The sequence below is a fragment of the Lepidochelys olivacea genome (genome assembly GCF_965140295.1).
Source record: "Lepidochelys olivacea isolate rLepOli2 genome assembly, chromosome: 1".
Taxonomy (NCBI): Eukaryota; Metazoa; Chordata; order Testudines; family Cheloniidae; genus Lepidochelys; species Lepidochelys olivacea.
Genome location: NC_140411.1, coordinates 265929118 through 265953425, shown reverse-complemented (window position 1 = coordinate 265953425; position 24308 = coordinate 265929118). Strand labels below are relative to the sequence as shown.

Genomic DNA, 24308 nt, shown 5'->3' with positions numbered 1-24308 from the left:
CCTACACAAGGAAGAACTTCTTCACACAACGCACAATTAGCTTGTGGAACTCGTTGCCAGGGGAAGTTGTGAAGGCCAAAAGTATAACTGGGTTCAAGAAAGAATTAGATAAGTTCATGGAGAATAGGTCCAACGATGGCTATTAGCCAAGACAGTCAGGGATGCAACCTCATACTCTGGAGGTCCCTAAACCTCTGACTGCCAGAAGCTGGGAGTGGACAATAAGAGATGGATCACTCTATAATTGTCCTGTTTTGGTTATTCCCTCTGAAGCATCTGGCACTGGTCACTGTGGGAAGACAGGATATTGGGCTAGATGGACCATTGATCTAAGCCAGTATGGCCATTCTTATGTTCTTATCACCTGGAAGATTTTTTATATAAAAAAATAATAAGTAATGTTTCTTCCTGCTTGTTTTTTATGTTAGAAATGTATATCCACTGGAAGATGCTGTTGTGACCAGGGGTCAGATGGAAGGGAGACAGGAAAGAGGAACGGTAGTGATACTCTTCCAACGTCTGACCACAAAATAAGCCCCACCCACCTATCACTCACATTTGATTGTGCAGATGTTCAAACTATGATCACATATGCTCTCTGAACTCCTTGGCTCAGCTCCCTCTCAGTAAGGTCCACATACAACCATGGTTCTGCTTGGCTTCCTTTGGGTGATGCCTGCTGATATTTTGCGCTTGATTCCCCCTGGTGTGAGTTCAGCTAACTTGCTTGGGGTACCTGTAAGGCTCTTTGGGATTGGCTCCTTCTTGACTAGGGACAGGAAAAAATGGCAGTACTCTTCTGAAGCCACTCACTACCGGTGCCAAAATAAACTGTTATTTGCAGTATTGTGCAGCTCTTCATAATATGATATTCCCTCTCCTTTTATACATACTTTGATGAGCAGCAAGTTAACAATGTTGACATTTAAAGTATTATCTTTGGGCATCTGAGTTAGCACACATTGAGATGAATGGGTCATGCCTCTTGGAATTATTATTTTGGATTCTGCAAATGTAGGCAGATTTCACTGAATCAGTTAGCCTCAAAAACATGACTCAAGTGTACCTCCACAAACAAAACAGTTAGAGACTTACTTTTGCTTTTTAAATTAAAGTTTATGATTCTGGAAAACAAGCAGGCAGCATGAAAAAGGTGCTGTACCATGCTGTATCACACTCTACCACCATTTACCAGATGAATTGGAGTCCTGGTTATGATTGAAAAACTAGTGAAGTTATAACGTCACTAGAGACAAGAGAATGAAAACTGGGAAAATATTTTTAGTAATTGTGTTTAAAACCTTACTTTTTGTTTGGTTTTGACACCTATTTATCTCTCATTTCTAATGAGCGCTTGGGAGAAACATAGCTTTTGTTAAAGAGTGAACATCCTCATCCCTTCAATTAAATTGTGAAGGCTCAAAATATACAATCATGGGATCCTCAAGAAAATATTTAGTTAACCCAGGGAAGATCAGACTTGATTTTTCTTACATACACACAAACTTCCAAAATTTCATCTATCATAAAATAGTAAAATGGGGCATAAATCTAATTTTTAAAATATCTTTTGCAGGTCTCCTTTGCAGAACCAAGTCTAGAATGAAGTTCAGACACTTTCCTTTGTTCTAGATATTAGACCACATGTTCTCTTGCAATCCTGCTGTACAAAGAGAAGACTCTATTCTCTCAACTTTCCCCGTGGCACCCCACTCAATTCATTTTCTGGTGTGCTTTTTGTTCTCCCTGAACAGACTTACTCAAGGCTGATCTTAGGTGTCAAGACAGATGCTGACTATGTTAAAATCCACATGAACAGCAATCTGATAATTACATTTTTATAATACAATTGTTTGTACATGTTAAATGACACACTCTCTGCATAAGAGAGACAAGGTGGGTGAGGTATTATCTTTTATTGGCCCAACTTCTATTGGTGAGAGACAAACTTTTGAGCTTCCACGGAGCTCTTCTTCATCTCTCTGAAAGCTCAAAAGAAGTTGGTCTAATAAAAGATAATACCTCACCCATCTTGTCACTCTAATATCCTGAGACCAACACAGCTACAATAACACTAGATTATCTGTATGACTGTTTCCAAAAATACAATTTTATTTATATGCTCATTTTGACAACAAGTGTGTCCCTACTAAGTGGGCGATCGAAACCCAATCCTATACTATTCAAGTCAGCAGGAGTTTGATCACTGACTTTAAGGGGAACAGAATCAGGGCCATCAACAGTTCAATCTCATCTCAGAAAAGCACATGATCTCCACTGATTGCTCCCAAACCACAGTGAATTTTATCAGTAAAGCACAGAGACTGGCAAGGAAAGTTCTTAATAGTGTCCCAATAGCTTTGATAAAGATTCATTTGTAAAAAATTATGAAAAGTTAAGTATTAATATTATTATTGACCAATATTTAGGACTTACCAATGTGCTCAATTCTATCCCTGATGACCTCACATTGGTGTGGCCAACGTATTAAACTCAGGTGACGTGCAGGAGATATGCCATAAAGATTGCGAGGCTCACGAAGCCGGGGTACCCATCTCCCAGAGTTATATGCCAAAACAATCTGTTTTGTCCGTGGGAAAAGCTGATCACAAATGGAATCTATGTGAAAATGAAAAATTACACTAGTCTCTTCATTCCTTCCAGTGACAGCATGCAAAGCCAATTGGTCTGAAACTAATGGATAATCCAGTACCGCAGACTGGTTTCATGAATTTACTGTCATCCCACTGAAAAAAAGATCAATGCTGCATGCTATAAATCACCCTGAATTTAAAAAGCTGAGTTAAATGGACAATGGATTACATCTATCACAAAATACATCAAGTACTCTGCTATAAGTAATAAATAGGATAAATATTTCAAGCCAGGACCTTTCATTTGAGTCTTTGTAGATATGTATTAGCATCTTTTAATAGAGTTAGAAAGGATTTGTTTCATGTAATCTGGAGCAAGTCTCTTAGTTATACTTGTTAGGGGTGTTGAATGCAGCAGGAACAGGGGCACAACCAGAATTTTCCTAAGGAGGGGGGCCCAGGTAAGGTCACGGGCCAAGTAATAGAGGTTACATTCTGAGACGTTCACATCTGTGTATAGGGTTCCTCACCTTCATACTGCTGCATGGCACATGTATGTCCGCACTAAGTCGCCATCTCTCCTGGAGAGGGCCCGGAAGAGGTAGAGGAAGTAGCATGAGGAGATTGCAATCCAGGGTTCTAGGAAATGGGAAGTTGGGTCTGGGGGTGGGAAGGGAGGTAGATGAGGAGTTCTGGCCAGTCTCTCTCACCTGGGTCCAAGTCTTGGACCCAAAGAAGAAGTAGTGAATGAAGCTGTCAGCAACCGGCCAGAACAGGGGCAGGAGCACCTCCGGCATGCCACAGATCCAGAAAACAAGGTCACCATCTTCTCATGCTGCCTCCTCCACCTCTTCCACTTCTGGGCTCACTCTGGAAGGAGAAACAGCTGTTTGGCGAGGACTTCTACAGGAATTTGTTGTAGCGCCTGTGGCCAAGGGTGAGTTGGGTCCTGGGCTCATAGGTCCCTCTCTCATTGCACCCCTGGAGGGAATGTTATCTTTTCAAAGTGTGCAGTTTGTCCTGGCTTACTACTTTCTCTGGGTCTGCTTTGTCTCAGCACAACAAATAGAGACTGGGGTAATGCCTTTTCATCTCTGGGGACCTGGGTTCAAATCTAGATTATGTCTAGAGCACGTGGAAAAGAAATTAGTTTAGCTGTCTCATTTTCATTCCTAGTGGATAAATGTTCACATCCTGAAGCCACCACACAATTTGGCAAGATCAATAGTTTCTGATGAAAGGAATGCAGCAACTTCTCATTGAGGTGCATTAGCTGAACAACTGCGTGAGGAAGCATACATAGCTTTTGCTCAGACTACACTTGGCTCTCTTGTCACTTGCATGAGCACTAACCTTCTCATCCTCCCTTGTGACCTTGCAGTGAAAGTGTATGGGAATAAATGGAAGGGTTCTAACCTGTGAAAAATGCACACTGCTCAAGATCTTCTGCCACAAATGGGTTAAAGGGATCTTCATCCTAAAAATAAGACAACAGGATAGGCTCCTCTTGTTTCTATTTAACCAAAAGGAAGCAGCAATAGCATCTGTCCTGGTACCTGTTCTAGAAGGATAAGGGGTTTTCAACAGTGAGATTACTCACTTGTTCATTATTATTATGAAAACACTATATCATAATGAAAACATTTCAGTGGTGGGGGAGAGGAGGACATGCCACTAAGGGAATGAGTTTCAACAAACATTGCAAATATGAGGAACTGACCACTCCCTGCATAACTGATCAGCTTCCATTTGGTCAATTACCTTGACAAATGAGCATGACTAAATATATTTTGCAGGAAATCTGAACAGAGCAGATGCCAACTCCAACCAGCCAGATAAACTATAGGAAACTAGAAGGCTCAGAGGATTGGTAAAGGGATATTTAGTCTTCTCTCTTTGTAAACCAATCTGAAGTTACAGTTATAGCAGAAGTAACTGAAAGTTGTTAGGTTTCAGAGTAGCAGCTGTGTTAGTCTGTATCCGCAAAAAGAAAAGGAGTACTTGTGGCACCTTAGAGACTAACACATTTATTTGAGCATGAGCTTTCGTGAGCTACAGCTCAAAAATTATAACAAAAAGTTGTTATTAATGGCTGTTCAGACGTCTACGAAAAATGAGTTTGACAAGTGTTTATATCACAAAAATTCCCAATTCCACACTTGGCACTTTTGTTGCCAGTTTCAGTAGAGAGACCAATGTTTAAAAGAGCCATAGAGAGGAAATTACTATCTTGACCCTGAAGGTGATTTTGCCAGGTCAAGGTTGGAACATTCTAGCAAGGCAATATGAAGGAGCATGAACTGCTGCTGGTGCTGCCTATCCTGTATATTTTCACTTAATACAGTACTTAGCCTATAGGGCTGTCAGAATGGCACCCCTACCATTAATATCACATTCATGTAAAAAACCCACCTTCCTTCCTGAAATACCTTGGAAACTTTCTAACTCTAAAACTGTTTCACAACTGCAGCTGGAAATTCTGATTTATTTGTGGACACTATTTACATTAATATTTTAAATATTGTTATGAGCTGAGTAAAATCTCATTGAAATTAATAAGTGTAAACATGCCCTTCATTTAAGATATTTTTAAGGAACAGATAAGGGGTGACACCCAAAACAAGGCATAATGGAGTTTGCAGAGAAATAGCACCATGTGGGCAGAGTATTCCACTCATTAGCTGTTGTGTGTGGTCAAAAAGACAACCTGGAGTGCAAACAAGAAACTGAGAAAGACTCAGAGGCAGAGCAAGAAAGCCAAGCATCAGCCTATGGCCCTGGCAGAAGGCTAGAAAAAAGGTTTTGAGGTGGTGATGCTGGCAGAATGAAGCTTGGGCCTGGAAGCTCAGAAACTACTCCTTTTGGCTTTGGTTCCTCCTGCCTTTGCAGAAGAACTTTGCACATTCCTTGAAAATAAACAAGACTGCATCAAAGAAAATACCAGACTATCATCAATTTGTACTCCCAACTGGAACAACCTACAAGGTCCCAAACTTTGACTAGCTGCTTGGATCAAAAAGTAACCATACATGGTTTCTGAAAATTTACCTAGAACAGAAGAATATGATGACAAGATTTTCAGAAATGACTCAATGTGTTTCAATTTTTGGATGCCTACTGGAAACACCTTATAGGGCTTGATTTTCAGATGATTGGTGCTGAGTACTTTTCAAAAATCAGGCTCCTTTACTGTGTCTCAAGTTAGGCACCTGAAAATTGAGATATGCAAAATCAGTAGTCACTTTAACATCTCAACAATCCCAAAGCATTACTATTGGGTTAACCCAGCAGCAACCTAGTAGTGTTAGTTCTCTGTACTGGCATGTGGGAGTCCTTGCTTTGATTCCCTGTCATGCTTTCTCAGACAGGGGGCTAGAAATACCCTGGAGAAGTGAATTCACAATCCCCACCCCCAGGGAGAACAGGGTAGGAGGAAGGGTGTTACATTACTCAACAATGTAAAACCATACTGTTCTGAACAGTATCAGTGGTGAGCTCAAAGGGGGTTCCACTTAGTTCTGTGCTAAACGTGTGGTTTCAAAACTGGGGTCTATGGATCAACAGTGGTCCACAAAACACTTGTTGGTAGCTGTGGAGAGCTAGCTAGTGACATGGTGTTGTCTCGCCTCTTGCTTTTGGCTGCTAAGCCATTTTAAAATAAGTTAAAACGACATCAGTGTTTTCATATTACTTTTCCATGAAAACAACTGATGTAGTTGCCCCAGGATGTTAATCGCAAATGTGAGAGGAGGTGTGTGTGAGACAATGTCTCAAAGATTCAATCCACCCTACAAAAAAGTTTGAGAAAAGCATGGGAAAATATAAGGCATGAGGGAAAAGACAAAACTCTGGACTCCCTCAGAGATGAAGAGAAGAGGAAGTAATTACCATCAGCATCATCACATACATCTCTCGGTTTTGTTGATATGCTATGACATCACTTCACTACATGTTTGTAGTTTGGAAGTAATACAAAAGAATGTTGTATTGGAAAATAGCTGAGAAACCAATCAGACCCCTGTGCAGACCTCAATCCCTGCATAAAGTTTGCTGTAGGACTGGGGACTGTATTTTTACTTTGTGCATTTGATAGTATTCTGTGTATACCCAGTGGCACTGGTAAGTTTTCCCTTTTTGAACAGGATAGTGGAGATAAAAATATTTTAAAAATAGGAAAATGTGGTCATAAACCCACACAAACTGACAGGGAAACTCAGGGGAAGGTGTAATACCTGAAATTACTTTTAACTCTTTTTTAAAAAAGTGGCTAGGTTTCAAGATCACAGGACCTCTTTAAAGTGGGGAACTGGAATCAGATGTCATCAAGTTTGCATAGAAAGCAAATCATATTATATTGATTGGTACATTATAAATAAATAAATAGATACATACAAAAGGATGAAGGCCAAAGGGAGACGTACCGAATTGTATTCATCACTTATTATGCGATTTATCAGCTGCTTATCCTTGTCTGAATCTTCTGACATAATCTTCAGAAATGTGAACATTAAATTGTTCTGCAGACTGTGAAATACATTACAATTTCAAAATGACTGTTTTTACACTCTTTCTACACAAATAAAGGGGCAGCAAGGGTGGGATTCCTCCTGAAATCTCTGCCTTCTATGAAAACAATGAAGAATCCTGTGGTACCTCAAAGACTAACAGATTTATTTGGGCATAAGCTTTCGTGGGTAAAAAACCCACTTCTTCAGATGCATGGAGTGAAAATTGCTCTGTAATTTTCACTCCATTCATTTGAAGAAGTGGGTTTTTTACCCACGAAAGCTTATGCCCAAATAAATCTGTTAGTCTTTGAGGTGCCACCGGACTCCTCGTTGTTTTTGTGGATACAGACTAACATGGCTACCCCCTGATACTTGCCTTCTATGAAAATATTTCTTTACAGTGACAAACAATTAGGCATTATGCCACCAAGAGAGGTAGTCAAAATGCCATCACTAGCTGCATTCAAGGAAAGATTAAAACAAACACTAGAGGAAGCCATAAAAGGAAACCCTTTGGAAAAGAGAATAGAATGGATTATAACTAGATCTCCTGGAAGATCTTTGGGATGGTGTTTACATTAACCTTTTCTCTAAAAATTTCCCAATGTTGCTAATACCAGCACAACTCCTGCTGTGATAGCAACGGAGATAAAGCTAGAGGGTGGAACTGGAATATAGGCATCAGCAGACTTCCATGCCAGAGAATTCTCTACTGCACTTTCCTCACAGACCCCTCAATAAAGGGAAGGGATGTGGTTGTAGAAGGCAGATGTGTCAGGGCATACTGTGTTCTAACTATTCTGCTGGCCCAAAGAGGGGCACCGCAACAAAGCAGACCTAGGCTGCTCTGACTGATGGCAGGAACTCAAACAGTCCCTGATTGCTTTCAGAAATGGAGCAAACTGTAAAGGTGATACACAGCCATCTTTGCCTCCACACTGAACAGAACTTAGCTTGGCTGCTGCTCGGAATCAAGACCTCTATTTATTTGATTCTCTTTCCCTGTGAAAAGATTCAGATTTTGCAAAGTAGCAGTCAGTTTAAACTGGCATAATTCTTGTTATTTTCACGGTTGCCCCCAGGGTTCTGAACAGCAGCATGAAACAGAACAATTTTCTTTATTTTACTTGGTTGCTGTTTGGCAAAGTTACCAGCTGAAGTGAAGGCCCTGGAGCAGCGTTCTGCTGCTGAGTAAGATGATTCATGGTTTACATTGGGAAGGATTTTTTCTTTTTTTTTGGTGCTAGAAGCTTCCACTTTCAAAAGTGAAATAATAAATTCTGCACAGATTAATAGTTCAGGTCTCAGTGATCCTGGGGGCATCTGGGCAAGTGCGTTTTTCAGACTCTCTCTACACAACCCAGCAGGTTAACAGGGAGAAGGACGTTCAGGGAGGGGAAGGAGGCTTAATTTGCTGCCTCTGAATCTTTGTCCACCTCAGATGCCCTGGCCCGGGCTTTCTTTAGCAGCTGGCCACAGGCTGGCGGGCATGTCCCGTATGACACGTCTGACCCTCTCTCAGGGACGTGCTCCTGGAAGTGCCGTCCCATCCTGTCCAGGCCCCATTCTACCTCCACTACACCAACCACAGCACCCCCAATCTACACTCACCCCGACAGCCCGCCGCACACCCCTCCCCCACTCACCCCGCTATGCAGCCACTCACATCCCCTTCCCCCCTCCATGCCAGTGCCGCTTCCGGGCCCCTGGCCGCGCCCGCCATACCTGAGCCCCGCCCCAGCCCCGCCCCCTCTGGGCGCGCCCCGCCCCAGGCCCAGGCGCGGAGCCCAAAGGGGCGGAAATCCCGCCCATGAGCGGCTGCCCGGTTGCCTCAGCAACCAAGTTCTCCGCCCGTCTCGCGAGAATTCTGCCCGCTGCCCGCCCCCGGGATGACCCCGACCCGCGGGGGAGGCGCAGAGGCCACGTGCCGGGGGCGGGGTGAATAGTTCCCAGGCTGTAGCGGGGCCTCTTCCGCCCGGGCCCCGCCTGCCTCGTGTCTCCTCCCCCCTGTGATTGGCCCTCAACGTCCCCCTTTGCCAGGCACCCCGCAGCTGCCCTAATAGGGAGGAGCCACCGTCAGCCCCCCCAGGTTGCCTCCAGCTCATACCACTGTCAAACCGGAACAAAGTTGGGGTGTTTCTGGCTTGTGAGCCCTTGGGTTTTCCAGCTTTCCTCTGCGGCTAGACACTTGCTTTAAATGATTCCATCTATAAAGCACGAAAGGGGGGAGTCTCATGTAATCCCCGGGACTCCGGGAGCTGGGGCTTTATGCTACAAGAGTTGGCAACTCTGAGACCAGTCTAGGCTGGGATTTGGGGGAAATCTCCCAATACTGCACTGTATGGCCTCCTGTGCAGCTCTCCTGATGGGTATTGATGGTGGGCGGGGGAGCATTAGTGCAGATTGCTTTTTCCACTGGAGAGCTGAGTTGCAAATAGCAACCCAAACCCCTCATCCCCAGCCCCACCCCAGAGCCCTCACCCCTCTCCCACACCCCAACTTGGAGCCCCCTCCCACACTCTGAACTCCTTGTTTCTGGCCCCACCCCAGAGCCCACACCCCCCAGCGGGAGCCCTCACTCCCTCCTGCACCCCATCCCCAATTTCGTGAGCATTCATGGCCCTCCATACAATTTCCATGTGGCCCTCAGGCCAAATAGTTTGCCCACCCCTGCCCTAGATCAAAATTTTCACATGGCTCCAGCTGGTTACTAAGCATTTAAAAAACTAGTATTGTAATATAACCCAGAAGAACCAACTAAAATGTTTCAACTAGGGTTTTCATTTGCATGATCAGAGACTGTCCTTGTTTCTCTAGAGCTGAGGCTCAGGGTCATGAGGAATTGAGATTATATAGGTGAGGCAGTGCACAAAGCAGCATAACCTAATGACTAGAGTGCTGGACTAGAATTCAGGAGACTTGGGTTCTATTTCTGGCTTGGCCACTAGCCTGCTGGTGACTTTGAACAAGTCACTTGACCTCTCAGCCTCAGTGTTCTGATCTGTGAAGTGGGGATAATGATATGGATCAAGGGTGGCCACTTGTGCATTTCTGGAATACAGGACGTTCTAGTACAGCAGGGAATGCTGTGGGCTTGCCCTCGCTAGTGTGACCTTGCCTGCCTGGTGCATGTGATGTCAGACTACATGGGAGATGCATTTTTGAAGAGCGTGCTGCTTCTCCTGTACTGATGTGATATGTGCAAGGTCATGCCGGTGGAGTGATGCACTCTTCAGAATAAAGAAAAGGAATACTTGTGGCACCTTAGAGATTAACAAATTTATTTGAGCGTAAGCTTTCGTGAGCTACAGTTCACTTCATTGGATGCATTCAGAATGTCATCCCCCCGTTATACCAGACAAAACCACATCCAATTTTGTCTCGGTGCCAGATCGGACAAGCCTTAAAAAGCAGGACTGCCTAGTTCAGTGGTGCCCAACCTTGTTACACAGGAGAGACACATAAAACTAAGAACAACCTTGTGTGGGCCAAACAGATTCTACATATTTTAATAAGATTTAAAGTTACCTGTATTGATTTCTATTTTAAGTTCAGCTTGTTTCGTATGTAATTAGATAGGTTATTTCTATGTATGGTATTGTTTATTTACACACTTGTGTGACCTAAAATGATGTAAACATGATGACAAAAAACTAACGAATTGCCTGTTAATATATTGTGTTGAAGTAGGCCCCGGGCCTTATGAAATGCTCTGGTGAGCTCTGTATGGCCCATGGGCTGTAGGTTGGGCACACCAGGTCTAGTTTAAAACCAGATGCATGGCCTGCCTATACAACAGACAAAATGCTTTGAAATCTACTGAAGAAGAGAGCTGTATAAGAGCTAGTGTTAAGGCTGTGAGAAAGTTGTGATTTTTTTTGGTTCAAAAGTTGCAGCCACAGTTTGTTAAAACTGCAGTTTTGGAGCAGTCAGAAGTACCACAAAAGGTAGTGTGCGGGGAGCAGGTGTGTGTAGGCAGCTGTGGGGAGACAGGACCTAAACTCTTGTTTTGTAACTGACTAGATGTTGAGTTGGCAGCAGGGTCCTTTACCTTCCTATGGGGCTGGATACCTCTCCCCCCCCAGTTCTGTGTCTGGCTCTCTCCTCTGCATCCCCTTTCCTCCCCTCTAGCAGGAGCCCCAACTCTTGTCCAAAGCACCAATGAAGGACAAACTCACCAGTGCTGCCCCAGGGTTGGTGGTGCTGGCCCTGCTTGGGACAGACTCTGCCTGCGGCACCATGCTGGGGCCTTGCCGACTCCCCTCCCCACTTGCTGCTGGGCTCTGGAGTCTCTCCCTGTTCATCCTGCTCCTGGGTAGCCAGGTGGCCCAGTGAGCTGGAGGTGGGGGAGCCTGGCCCTGATCTGCACAGCTCCCAGGTCCTCTCCTTGTCTGCCTCCACTCCCACAGCAAGTGCCAGGACGCAATGCCAATTACTCAGATTTGGCCCAGATGCCCCTCCGCATAACAGAGGGATGTCTGGGCCAAATTGGAGAAAATGGCAATGCAGAAAAGTTGCAGCGAGTGTGGAAAATTGCAGTTTCCCCAACAAAATTGTGGACCGCCATTTTTTTTCAGCCTTATTTATACTGCCTTTGCTGCTTCTGTATTGTGTATGGAAGACAGCAGTTTCCAAGGGCTGTAAATCCAGCACTTCACAAGAGTTCAAGTTCACAGTACAGTAAAAGGAGTAACATACCTTGCTATCAAAGTAAATATAATCAAGTAAACCTTGCCCCTAAATCGTGCAAATAAATATTAATTAACCACCACCTCCTCCTAGGTCTTCATGCTGTTAAACAGGGTTAAAAGTAATTTACCTTAAATGCTGATTTTTCTTGTGGGTCCCGCAGGATTATTCCTTTAAACTTCAGTTGTTTTAAACAATGCCATTGAAATGTTGATGTTACTGAAGGGTTAATAATTAGGGATTAGTAAATACAAATATGAGATTGGGTATGTGGAAGACTGAGAAGTCACTTTCTTAAAACAGTAGCCTTCCTTTTATGCTGCGTGCTTTGTAAACTTTTGAGCCCTAGATAAATAATAGATTCTGTTGGCTTTCTTGACTTGCTAATGAGAAGGCAGCATCATGAAAGACAACCCCAATCTATTGTTGCAGGCAACTGTCAGGGATCTAAGAGTGGCAGTGAAGAAGGGTGAGGAATGGTATAAACAAAGAAATTAAAAGTGAAAGTCCACCTAGACCTCCCCCAACTCTGGAAAAGTACATTGACATACAGGAGAAATGGTGCAGTACTATGAAGCAAAAAGAAAAGAAGTACTTGTGGCACCTTAGAGACAAACCAATTTATTTGAGCATAAGCTTTCGTGAGCTACAGCTCACTTCATTGGCTGTAGCTCACAAAAGCTTATGCTCAAATAAATTGGTTAGTCTCTAAGGTGCCACAAGTACTCCTTTTCTTTTTGCGAATACAGACTACACGGCTGCTACTCTGAAACCTGTTGTTATGAAGCAATCATTCTTTCAGGTTAATGAAATTGAACAGACTAAGTGATGAAATTATAGAGAGACAGAAAGAGGCTGAGCATGGCTAGCATTTGGATATTAATTTTTATTCCTGTTTTTATTCCTGAGTTTTATTCCTAACTCAGCACTTGCTATGTAAATTACCATGGAGAGGAAATTTAGGTTCCTTTTATTAGTATAATATGTTTATCTTGTGACTTCCAAAGGATCCTATTTCTCACTACTGAATCATTACAGCAGGGAGGCTTCATTTAACTGTTGACTTGCTGAGTGGCAATACATGGCAAATTGGACACAGAAAATGTGTCAGGCCTCTTCCTTTCTTAGGATAGAGAATTCAGAAAAGGGGGCCTATAAAGGATGCACCGTAAGAACAGAAATCTCTATCTTATGATTTTTCGGTACTTGCCTGATGTTGGATCAAATTGCATACAAAGAACAGGAATAGAGGCACTCAGGGATCATAAAGGACTCATCCTTGCATGGAGCCTATACAGTGATTAGTGAGAATAGTGACATCATGTCCCCAGAGGTGTGCAGTATTGCAAACTTGATTCTTTCCACACTCTAACTCAGCATTCTAGCTAACTAATTACTGGGACTGAATTGTGTAGGGGCTCAGACTTTAAAGGGGGTGGATAGATGGCATTGAGATTGCAAGGGTAATCGGGGTAGTGGCAGTTAAAGAGAGGGATAAAAGAAGTAGTGTTGTATAAAAGTAGATTGTATTTTCTAAATGGACAACCTAACCTATACTCTCTATTACTGAGAGAATCCTCACTCATTGCTCTATTTGCTTTCTACAACCAACTCTCTGTATAACTTTTCATGAGTGATGTACTTGAATACTTGGATGCTAATATCTAAACTGTATTCTTAAATTTATTCACCTAAATTTGGGTTATTGTTGATTTTGCGCTATATGTATCTTCTGACTTTAAAAGTAAACCTTGTATTTGTGGATAATCTAAGCACTATACCCAGATGTTCTATATAATTATTTAACATTAGATTTAATAAAAATTTTAAATCTGTAGAAGAAAATTTAGACTGGACATGGCGAATTACTGTAATGGCGTAAGTTGTAATGAAATGCATGTTATGAGTTATTGACATTGCACTCCCTGCAAAGGGTTAAATACAGAGTCTTGCCCAAAGGATTTCCTAAGGACTATCTACAGTCCTAAAGGGGATTGTGTGGGTTAAGCAGTCTCTTTCCTCTGCACCATGAAGAAAAGGAGTACTTGTGGCACCTTAGAGACTAACCAATTTATTTGAGCATAAGCTTTCGTGAGCTACAGCTCACTTCATTGGATGCACACAAAGGTTCTTGAAAGCCTGAGGCAAAATCTGAAACTGAGGCCCTACCCTTACAAACACACATACACACACACACACACACCACACAAGGGGGTGCAAAAACAGGTCAGTTACAAAAACACAAATGTGAGGCCCTAGGTGTGGGGGTTGAAGAGCAAGCTCGCCTTACACTCACCCTGTTGCTCAGCCACAGCTTTAGTCCTGCTGGTCTGGGGCCAGACTCCCCACTCTGAGTGTTGTGATCTGGCCCACAGGATCATAACACTGGTGTTGCCGTCCCAGGAGGAAGATCACAAAGTCACTTGGTTTGGGGGTCTTCTCAAATTGGGGCCCCAGGGCAAGCTGCCCTCCCCAGGAGGTCCTCATTCAGAGAAATTGGCTTTCTAGTGAGCATTAGTTATGTTTGAACTTGTCTCCTGCAGTAATTGCTTGGGAAAATATGATACTAGCTGCTATAACTGTTGAAAAGCTATTTGCTGTAATGAAAATACCTTGACGTGTTCTCCAAAAATGGATGGGAGTTTTGCTGTTTTCTTCACAGGGAGAAACACTGGGGCCTCTACCTGTATAATGGTAATAAGTTTTGTGATTGTGCAAGCCTTAAAGTGGTTTATTGCGTAGGTGAAACCAGGATCATCACAATTTGACCCACACATCTGGGAGAGAACTACTTTCCTCTGTGAACCATTTCCCATAAACAGTTATATAACACCCTCTAGTGTCACGTACAGAACGGATGTTTCTATTTCTCTGTAGGAAAGCCACTCCTGAGATATGAATGCAGATGTGGAATATCTGCCCCACTCAAGAAATTGCTTGAAATTAGACATGTCTCTTTCAGACAGCACTTTCCTACCACAGTGTTTTGCTGCCTCACATAAACTAAAATATTGTTTAAAATAACAATATCCAAAGCACCACTATTTTACAACAGAGGCTTTCCAACACCACAAGTCAGTCAGAATTCTACTCAGATAGGTTTCAGAAAGGATCCTGATGCTTATGCTGAAAAATAACACTGATTGTTTAATTTACTGAAGATTTAACAATTGCTTGCTTTATACTCTATTTCCCCCCAAATGCAAGTAAGGGCTCAGGATAGCAGCTATGTGGCCTAGTGGAAAGTACCCTGGACTGTGGTTCAGGAGACCTGCTTTTTATTCCTGGTTTGCTGTGAGGCATTGGGTAAGTCACAGCTCCCTCCGTGCCTCAGTTTCCCCATCTGTAAAATGGGGATAATGATACTGACCATCCTGTATAAAGTGTTTTGAGATCTCCTAATGAAAAGCAATCTATAAGAAGCTAGCTCTTAATATTACGAGTTGCTTGACTTGCTTCAGCTATATACACTGGGAACTAATCCTAGAACAAAAGGTTAGAAAATAACTGTATACTCGAATGTAGTGGCTCTCAACCTTTCCAGACTACTGTACCCCTTTCAGGAGTCTGATTTGATTTGCGTACCCCCAAGTTTCACTTCACTTAAAAACTACTTGCTTACAAAATAAGACATAAAAATACAAAAGTGTCACAGCACATTAATACTGAAAAATTGCTTACTTTCTCATTTTTACCATATAATTATAAAATAAATCAATTGGAATATAAATATTGTACTTACATTCCAGCGTATAGTATAGAGCAATATAAACAAATCATTGTCTGTACAAACTGACTTTGCTAGTGCTTTTTATGTAGCTTGTTGTAAAACTAGGCAAATATCTGGATGAGTTGAAGTACCCCCTGGAAGACTTCTGTATATCCCCGGGGTACACATACCCCTGGTTGAGAACCATTGCTCTAATGGTTATTAATATTAATTATTTGTATTACCATAGAGCCTAGAAGGCATAATCAAGGTCAGGACCCCGTTGTGATGGGTGCTGTACAAACTATTCCTGGGGGAATTCTGCACCACTGTGTGTGTGCATATTTCATGTGCCACACACACACATATTTGCAGAAAATAGCTTCTGCTGAAAAGTTGCTGCAGTTCCTCCTTTTACCCACCAGAGGGCGTGTGGCGCTAGAATAGAGCAGCAGCTCCCAGCAGAAAATGACTTCTGCAGTTCTGCCTTTTCCCCCACCAGAAGGCGCTGTGGCGCTAGAATACAGCAGCCACTCCTGGCAAGCCCCGGCCAGGATAGGGAAGAGAAAGAGGGTACCTTCTTCACAGCACCTGTGGGGCCAGGTCAGGAGACAGGGGCTATGGGGAGACAGACAGCATGGGGTTTCTGGGGGAGTCAGACAGGGGCTCATAAGGGCTAGTGGGGGAGGACATATTGGGGCAAGGGCTGGATGGGAGTCGAGGTGTGGGGCCACATGGACAGAGGGGAAGGGGGTCCAGAGCTACAGGGGGGAAGGGGTATGGCTGAGTGGGGGCACAGAGACACATAGGGATGGGGTGCAGGGACATATGGAGTTGAGAGGATGGGGCTGGCCAAGGGGGTGCAGGGACACATGGGCAGAGGAGGAGGAATGAAGAGCTACAGAGGGGTGGCTGAGTAGGGGCACGGAGACAGGGACAGGGGCAGGGGCAGATGTACCTGACTGAATGGGAGAGGCTAGGGGTCAGGTAGGGTCTGCATGGGGTTGCTCCCTAAAAATCTCTCTCCAGCCCCCCCCCCAAACCTGTTCCATGCTTTCCCCACCAATACCCAACAACCTTTCAAATTTATACCCAGGCTCCTTCTCAGCAATTACTTCCCTCTCCCTCAGTTCTTTCATTACCCCTGACTCCCACAAGCCTTTGCACTGCTTCTGAGGGGTTCAGGAAATATGGTTCTGTACTGTAGTTTAAATTAATTATTACTCACAGTTCTGTATTAATATGCCTAGTAAGAAATCTATTTGTCAAAAAACATTTTCTGCATCTTTTTTTCTTGTCTGTATTGTTACAGACATACTTGCTGACAGATATTTTGAAATAAATTACCAAAATAATTGAAACTGGTGATTATATTGTGTTATTTTGACAAATAAAATATGCAGAATTTTAAAATATTGTGTGCAGAATTGTTAATTTTTGGGCACAGAATTCCCCCCAGGAGTAAAACATTTAGCAAGAGACAGTTGCTGTTTCAGAAAGCTAATAAGAGACAAAGGAAGGGAGAAGAAATACAGGGGTGAAGTGTCTTTTCCAAAATCACACAGTAGCAGAGCTGGGACTAAAAACCATGTCACCTGGTTTCCAGTTCACTGCCCTAGCCACTGGACAATACTGGCCCTACTGAATGATTTTAGTGAGATGTTATGGTACGTTGTTTTCTTGCTAGAAAAAAATGTTTTGGCAGTAGTATTCACTAGATTTACAACATTTTCTTTTTGCTTTGAATAAGAAACATTATCACACTGTATGCTAAGCCCAAATTAACTATGGATTTCAGAGTAAGTACCTTAAGGTTACTGTTTGATATTCTAAGCTAGAATTTGTGTGGTGTTTTTGAAATGTTTGAAACTATTCTTTTAAAACCAGTGACTGAGCACTGAGAGGTAGTGCTTGAGCCAGCTCTCTGGTCATGCTGAGTACTAATTAGCTTCCCTAGAGAAGGCCTAAGTGGGCAGAGGTGTGCCTGATTACCAGGCCAGATTGGTTGCAAGGGACTCAGTGAGCCAATTAGCTGATTAATAGGAAAGCTAGACAGAAAAGCAGGGGAAGAAGGAGACACATGGAAAACAGTGCTTGATTTGTAATGAAAGAGGTGCCAGGGCTCAAGCAACTTTTTTACTTTCATAAGACACAGCAAGCCCAGAGATGGCGGGGCTCAGCCTTGGCATAAATTAAGCACCGATAGAGGGCTAGGAGAGGGCTCGGTGCCTGGTTTTTGCCCCTCGCTGCAGAGCTCACCAAACTTTGTGGGAATTATTGTTGTAGTAGCTTGGTTTGCTCTCTTATAAATTCCTGCAGGCTCTTTTGTTGCTCTGTTTGCAAGGGCAAGCGAGAACTGTTTTTCTGCATAGTGGGATTCTTAGAAGGCCTGGAGGGTTTTCTGCATCTCTCTTTACTGCTCTACCACCCATTACAGTGTTTCTGCTAGCACCCAGCCTGCCAGACCTCTTCAGAAGTTCTTCCATTCACACAGATTCAAGCAAATCCCAGACAGATCCCCCACCGGTGACTGGGTGGTGTGCCACACCTCTGTCTCTTCTACAGACTCACAATATTGAGACTTTCTTGTTTGTAAACACCCCTGTAGTTTATTTATAGTCTTTTAATCCCTCTACCAATACGTAGGTGTGTCTCCACATCTTTACAACTTTCTAGTCATTTTTCCTGAAAGGGAAGAGGAGGTAAGGTCTCTACTCAGAGACCTTCCTTCAGCAGGATCTCCTAACCCTCTATTTATCTCTACTATAGCCCTTCTGTGTCCTTTTATACAGTTTCTCTGTTAACGGGATAATTGGCTCACTAGTGCCAATCTGTAGTCTGGACTGGTAATCAGCTACACCTCTGTCCAATTAGATCTTCTCCAGGGGAACCTGTTAAGTATCAATAGTGACAAGAGTGCTGCTTCAAGCACTAGCTTTTAGTACTCTGTTTTGAACAGCTATATTTGTTACTGCTGTGCGTGTAAAGGAATTGTGAATATTATGTTACTTGATCAAGAATCTTGTATAAACTTTGAGAAAAATGCTTCTAATGTATTTTCTCTTTTGTTAATTTTTCTAGCTTGGTATAAGTATCAGAATGCTCTAAGGATGTTTCTTCTGTTACTAAAGTAGACAGCTTACCCTCAGGGTATGTCTACACTGGCAGAGTTACATCACAGGCAGTTACAGCACCGCACAGAGAGCACTGAAGGGAAACCGCTGATGTGTGTCCACACTGTCAGCTGCTACACAATAGCATGTTCACACTCGTGGCACTTGCATTGGTATTCAGAGTGGTGCACTCTGGGAAGCTGTCTCACAGAACATCTCTTCCTCTTCTGCCACTAAGAGTTGTGGGAAGGTGAAGGGGGTCATGGGGCATCCTGGGTCCAGTCCCAATGCCCCATGATGCATTGCTTCGCATCCCAGCAATCCCTGTGCTTCCGTCCACATTTGGTGCCATCTTCCAATGGTTTGTGTACTGTGCGCCCTGCCCTGCCTTTTTGGACTGCAGGAATGGATCCCAAACTGCTGATCGGTATGCTGCTCGCTCTGACCAACATGTCACGAGTGGCAGTAGAGTTATTCTTTAAACTACAAAGGCAAGAGGAGCGCGACATTGATCTCACCACACATAGTAGCTACGACACGAGATTGCTTGTGACATTCCTGGAGGTGCTGACCACAGTGGAACGCCACTTTTGGGCTCGGGAAACAAGCACTGAGTGGTGGGATCACATCGTCATGCACGTCGGGATGATGAGCAGTTGCTGCAGAACTTTCAGATGAGGAAAGCCACATTCATGGGACTGTGTGAATGGGAATGTGGGCTCGCCCCAGCCCTGCAGCGCAAGGACATAAGAATGAGAGCTGTCCTGTCACTGGAGAAGCGCGTGGCGAGTGCACAGCGGAAGCTGGCTACTCCAGACTGCTACTGATCAGTTGCTAACCAGTTTGGAGTGAGAAAGTTGACTGTTGGACTTGTGTTGACAGAAGTGTGCAGGGCCATTAATCACATCCTGCTCTGAAAGACTGTGACTCTGGGCAATGTGTGTGACATTGTGGATGGCTTTGCACAAATGGGCTTCCCAGACTACGGAGGGGAGATAGATGGCACTCATATTCCAATTCTGGCACCAGACCACCTAGCCACCTAGTACATTAATCAGAAGGGGTATTTCTTTGTGGTTCTCCAGGTGCTTGTGGATCACCGTGGGCATTTCATGGACATTAACATAGGCTGGTATGGAAAGGTGCATGACGCATGCATCTTTTGGAACACTGGAATACTGTACAGGAAGCTTCAAGCTGTGAATTTCTTCTCGGCCCAGAAGATCACCATAGGGGAAGTCGAAATGGCATTTGTGATCCTGGGAGACGTTGCCTACCCCCTTAATGCCATGGCTTATGAAGCCATGAACGGGGCACCTTTACAGCAGTAAGGAGTGGTTCAACAGCAGGCTAAGCAAGTGCATAATGACTGTTCAGTGTGCTTTTTGCTGTTTAAAGGCCCGCTGGCGCTGCCTATATGGGAGGCTGGACCTGGCCGATGACAATATTCCTATGCTTATAGCCACGTGCTGTATGCTCCATAATATTTGTGAAGAGAAGGGTGAAAGCTTCACTCAGGGCTGGACTGCTGAGGCTCAGCACCTGGAGGCTGAATATGAATAGTCAGAGACCAGGATTATTAGAGGATCTCAGCATGGGGCCATAAGGATCAGGGATGCCTTGAGGCAGCAATTTGAAGCTGAAAGCCATTAATATTTATTGCTATGCTCGAGAGTGCAGTGCTTGTAATGCTAGGAGGTGATTGTGATTGGTGCAGACGATGCACCATGAAGGTTTAAGGAATTTGCCTGTTCCTTTACAGGGCTCTGTTTGCTTTCAATTAATGGAATAAAGATTGCTTTCAAACCAAAACATTTATTTTATTAAAAAACAATAACTGGAGGAGAGAGACAAACAAAAAAACACATCAGCACTGTGGGGGATGGGGGAAGGGAGGGTCCAAGGAGGAGGTGGTGTCCTAGGACTGTTAAAGATTTGTGTATGTCCAGGTGTCGTATGCAACAGTCGTATGTCCTTTGGAGTACAGTGCAGTGGGTACTGTACTTCAGCAGGGCTAAACTGTAGAGGGACGGGTGTTGATGCAGTGGGTACTGGGAGTCCGCAGGGCTGGACTGTGACTGAGCAGGAGTGGAATGCAGCGGGTATAGACTGGAGCCAGAAGGTTGATAAGAGTGTGTTGGCGGTATCTGGGGGGGAGCATGAGAAAGTGTTTTGTGACAGCGGCTGCAGGGGAGGGTGGGCATGCAGCTGCTTGGTTTGCAGTGCTAGTAGCACCTGGAGCATGTCTGCTGGGTGCTCCATAATGTTTAAGAGCCGCTCCGTGGCTTCGTTCTGGCGCACCACGTTCTACTTTCGGACCCTCTTCTCGCTGTCTGGCCACTCCTTCAATTCTTGTTTTTTGGCTGTGGAGTGCATTATGACATCATGTAGAAAGTCCTCTTTAGTTTTTTCTGTCCACTTTCTAATTCTGCACAGCCGTTCAGCTGGCAATAACAAAGAGGGAGGCTGGGCTCCCAAGGTAATATCTGTGAAGCCAAAATTCAACATTTTACAGAAGCGGTATTGTTTGCAACACACAGACCACTGATGCAGTGATTTAAAACACAGCCACTATTCACATACCTGTCACTAACTGGCTGACCCCATGCAAGTAACATGAGCCACAAGACCCCCAAAATGGTGAGTAACCACAGGAGCAGGGGAAATCAGTGTTCCAGGACCATACTGTACACTGGGCATGTGGCTCTTGGGGAGACCCTGCACTGTCAGTGGGGAGGCTTATAATCATTCCTGTCCCCACATTTTCCACAGGCTGTGTTCATTATGGAAGATATCTCGCTGCTGAGGGTGAGCAGGGAATCAAGGGAGGGTCTTCTCCAAGACTGTGGCTTCTGCCCTGGCCCTTATGCAGCTCGCCTGTGTGCAGCAATGGTTCTCCCCCGCAGTGACGGCAGAGTGGCGTGGGAAAGTTACCCTTAATGGGGCAAGAAACAAAGCAGCTCTGCTAAAGAACCTGCAGCAGCAGATTACCCAGTATGTCCATGAGAGTTTCGTGGAAATCTCTGAGGCAGATTCCCATGAAGTGAGGGAGTCAATCAACATCCTGTTCCATTGCTCAGACTAGGCATGTGGTGGTACACGCATCATACAGACACAAGCCTGCTTTCTGCAAACCTCCTGCCCCCAACAACTCGCTTCAGCAATTCCCAAAATCAAAGCCACTTACCAGGGGCCTCCTCTCCTGTTTGTGCTTCACCAAGCTCTGACTGCTGTGACTGGCTAGCCTCCTCTGGGGTAGAGAAGAGCTCTTGGCTGCATGCATCTCTGACCTCCAAGCCATCTTCTGCCTCTGGGTTCCCCTCCTCCTCCATATCCTCATCCAAGATTTCCTCCTCCTGGCTCGGTCCACTCTCGACTGGCACACGAGCCACCGAAGTATCCACAGTGGCCTTCGCAGTGGGGAGGTGGGGTCACCACTGAGTATCACATCCAGCTTGTTGTAGAACTGGCAGCTCATGGGTGCAACACTGGAGCGGCGGTTTGCCTGCCATGCCTTGCCTTGCAATAGGCATTCTGCAGCTCCTTCACTTTGACCCTGCACTGCAGTGTGTCCCAGTCATGGCCCCTTTCTGTCATGCATCGTGAAATCTGCCATAGGTATCATAATTCCTATGGCTGGAGCTCAGCTGGGACTGCACAGCCTCCTCTCCCCAAACACCGATGAAGTCCAGCAGCTCGACATTGCTCCAAGTGGGGAATCACCTGGTGCATGGAGCAGGCCTGGCCACCTGGAAAGATGCATTGAGACCACTGCACGTGTCACCGAACAAACAGGAAGGAGACTTTCAAAATTCCCAAGGAATTTAAGGGGTGGTACTCCCGGTGGGTCACCTGAGGGCAGGGCAGTAGAGTTCAAACCGATACCCAGAGAGGCGAGAACAGGCATTGTGGGACATCTCCCAGAGGCCAATCGCAGCGCTGTAATCGCCAGGGTGTCTACACTGGCACCGTGGCACTGTAGCCCCGGCGCAGAAAGCTGTTCGCCTCTCGTCGGGGTGGGTTTTTTACAGCGTTGCAACTGTGCAGTTTCTGGGCACTAAGTGGCTTGGCAGCATCTACGCCTTGGGAGTTACACCACAGAAAGCTGCTTTACTGCACAGAAACTTGCCAGTGTAGACCAGGCCAAAGTGTCACAAACACAGCTAACATAAGGGGAGAAAATAGGGTAAATAATGAACAGAAGAAAATATAGAGCAACTTTTTAAAAAGAACAGGAGTACTTGTGGCACCTTAGAGACTAACAAATTTATTTGAGCATAAGCTTTCGTGGGCTACAGCTCACTTCATCAGATGCATAGAATGGAACATATAGTAAGAAGAAATATATATACATACAGATAAGTTGGAAGTTGCCATACAAACTGTGAGAGGCTAATTAGTTAAGATGAGCTATTATCAGCAGGAGAAAAAAACTTGTGTAGTGATAATCAAGATGGCCCATTTAGACAGTTGACAGGAAGGTGTGAGGATACTTAACTGTAAGGAAATAGATTCAATATGTGTAATGACCCAGCCACTCCCAGTCTCTATTAAAATCCAAGTTCATGGTATCTAGTTTGCATATTAATTCAAGCTCAGCAGTTTCTCGTTGGAGTCTGTTTTTGAAGCTTTTCTGTTGCAAAATTGCCACCCTTAAATCTTTTACTGAGTGGCCAGAGAGGTTGAAGTGTTCTCCTACCGGTTTTCGAATGTTATGATTCCTGATGTCAGATTTGTGTCCATTTATTCTTTTGTGTAGATACTGTCCAGTTTGGCCAATGAACATGGCAGAGGGGCATTGCTGGCACATGATGGCATATATCACATTGGTAGATGTGCAGGTGAATGAGCCCCTGATGGCATGGCTAACATGATTAGGTCCTATGATGGTGTCACTTGAATAAATATGTGGACAGAGTTGGCATCGGGCTTTGTTGCAAGAATAGGTTCTTGGGTTAGTGTTTTTGTTGTGTGGTGTGTGGTTGCTGGAGAGTATTTGCTTCAGGTTGGAGGGCTGTCTGTAAGCGAAGACTGTTCTGTCTCCCAAGATCTGTGAAAGTGAGGGATCATTTTTCAGGATAGGTTGTAAATCTTTGATGATGTGCTGGAGAGATTTTAGTTGGGGGCTGAAGGTGACAGCTAGTGGCGTTCTGTTATTTTCTTTGTTGGGCCTGTCCTGTAGTAGGTGACTTCTGGGTACTCTTCTGGCTCTGTCAATCTGTTTTCCCACTTCAGCAGGTGGGTACTGTAGTTTTAAGAATGCTTGATAGAGATCTTGTAGGTGTTTGTCTCTGTCTGAGGGATTGGAGCAAATGCGGTTGTATCGTCGAGCTTGGCTGTAGACAATGGATCGTGTGGTGTGGTCTGGATGGAAGCTGGAGGCATGTAGGTAAGTATAGTGGTTAGTAGGTTTCCGGTATAGGGGGGTGTTTATGTGACCAGGAAATGGACCGCTTGTGTGGATTGGTCTAGGTTGAGGTTGATGGTGGGATGGAAATTGTTGAAATCATGGTGGAATTCCTCAAGGGCTTCTTTTCCATGGGTCCAGATGATGAAGATGTCATCAATGTAGTGCAACTAGAGTAGTTGTGTTAGGGGATGAGAACTAAAGAAGCGTTGTTCTAAGTCAGCCATAAAAATGTTGGCCTACTCTGGGGCCATGCGGGTACCCATAGCAGTGCCACTGATTTGAAGG

General features: G+C 44.4%; 1 protein-coding gene across 1 annotated transcript in view; it reads right to left on the bottom strand.

Annotated features, from left to right (window-relative positions):
- AGBL3 (AGBL carboxypeptidase 3) overlaps positions 1-8813 on the bottom strand; it is a 68784-nt gene extending 59971 nt beyond the window's left edge. Inside the window, exons 1-4 of the mRNA XM_084637676.1 lie at positions 8769-8813; positions 7016-7118; positions 4011-4071; positions 2437-2619 (exon numbers count right to left, since the gene is read on the bottom strand). Of these exons, the coding sequence (XP_084493802.1) occupies positions 2437-2619; positions 4011-4071; positions 7016-7102 (331 nt within the window). The 5' untranslated portion in view covers positions 7103-7118; positions 8769-8813. The remainder of the gene's footprint in view (positions 1-2436; positions 2620-4010; positions 4072-7015; positions 7119-8768) is intronic.
- Between the last annotated feature and the right edge of the window lie 15495 nt (positions 8814-24308).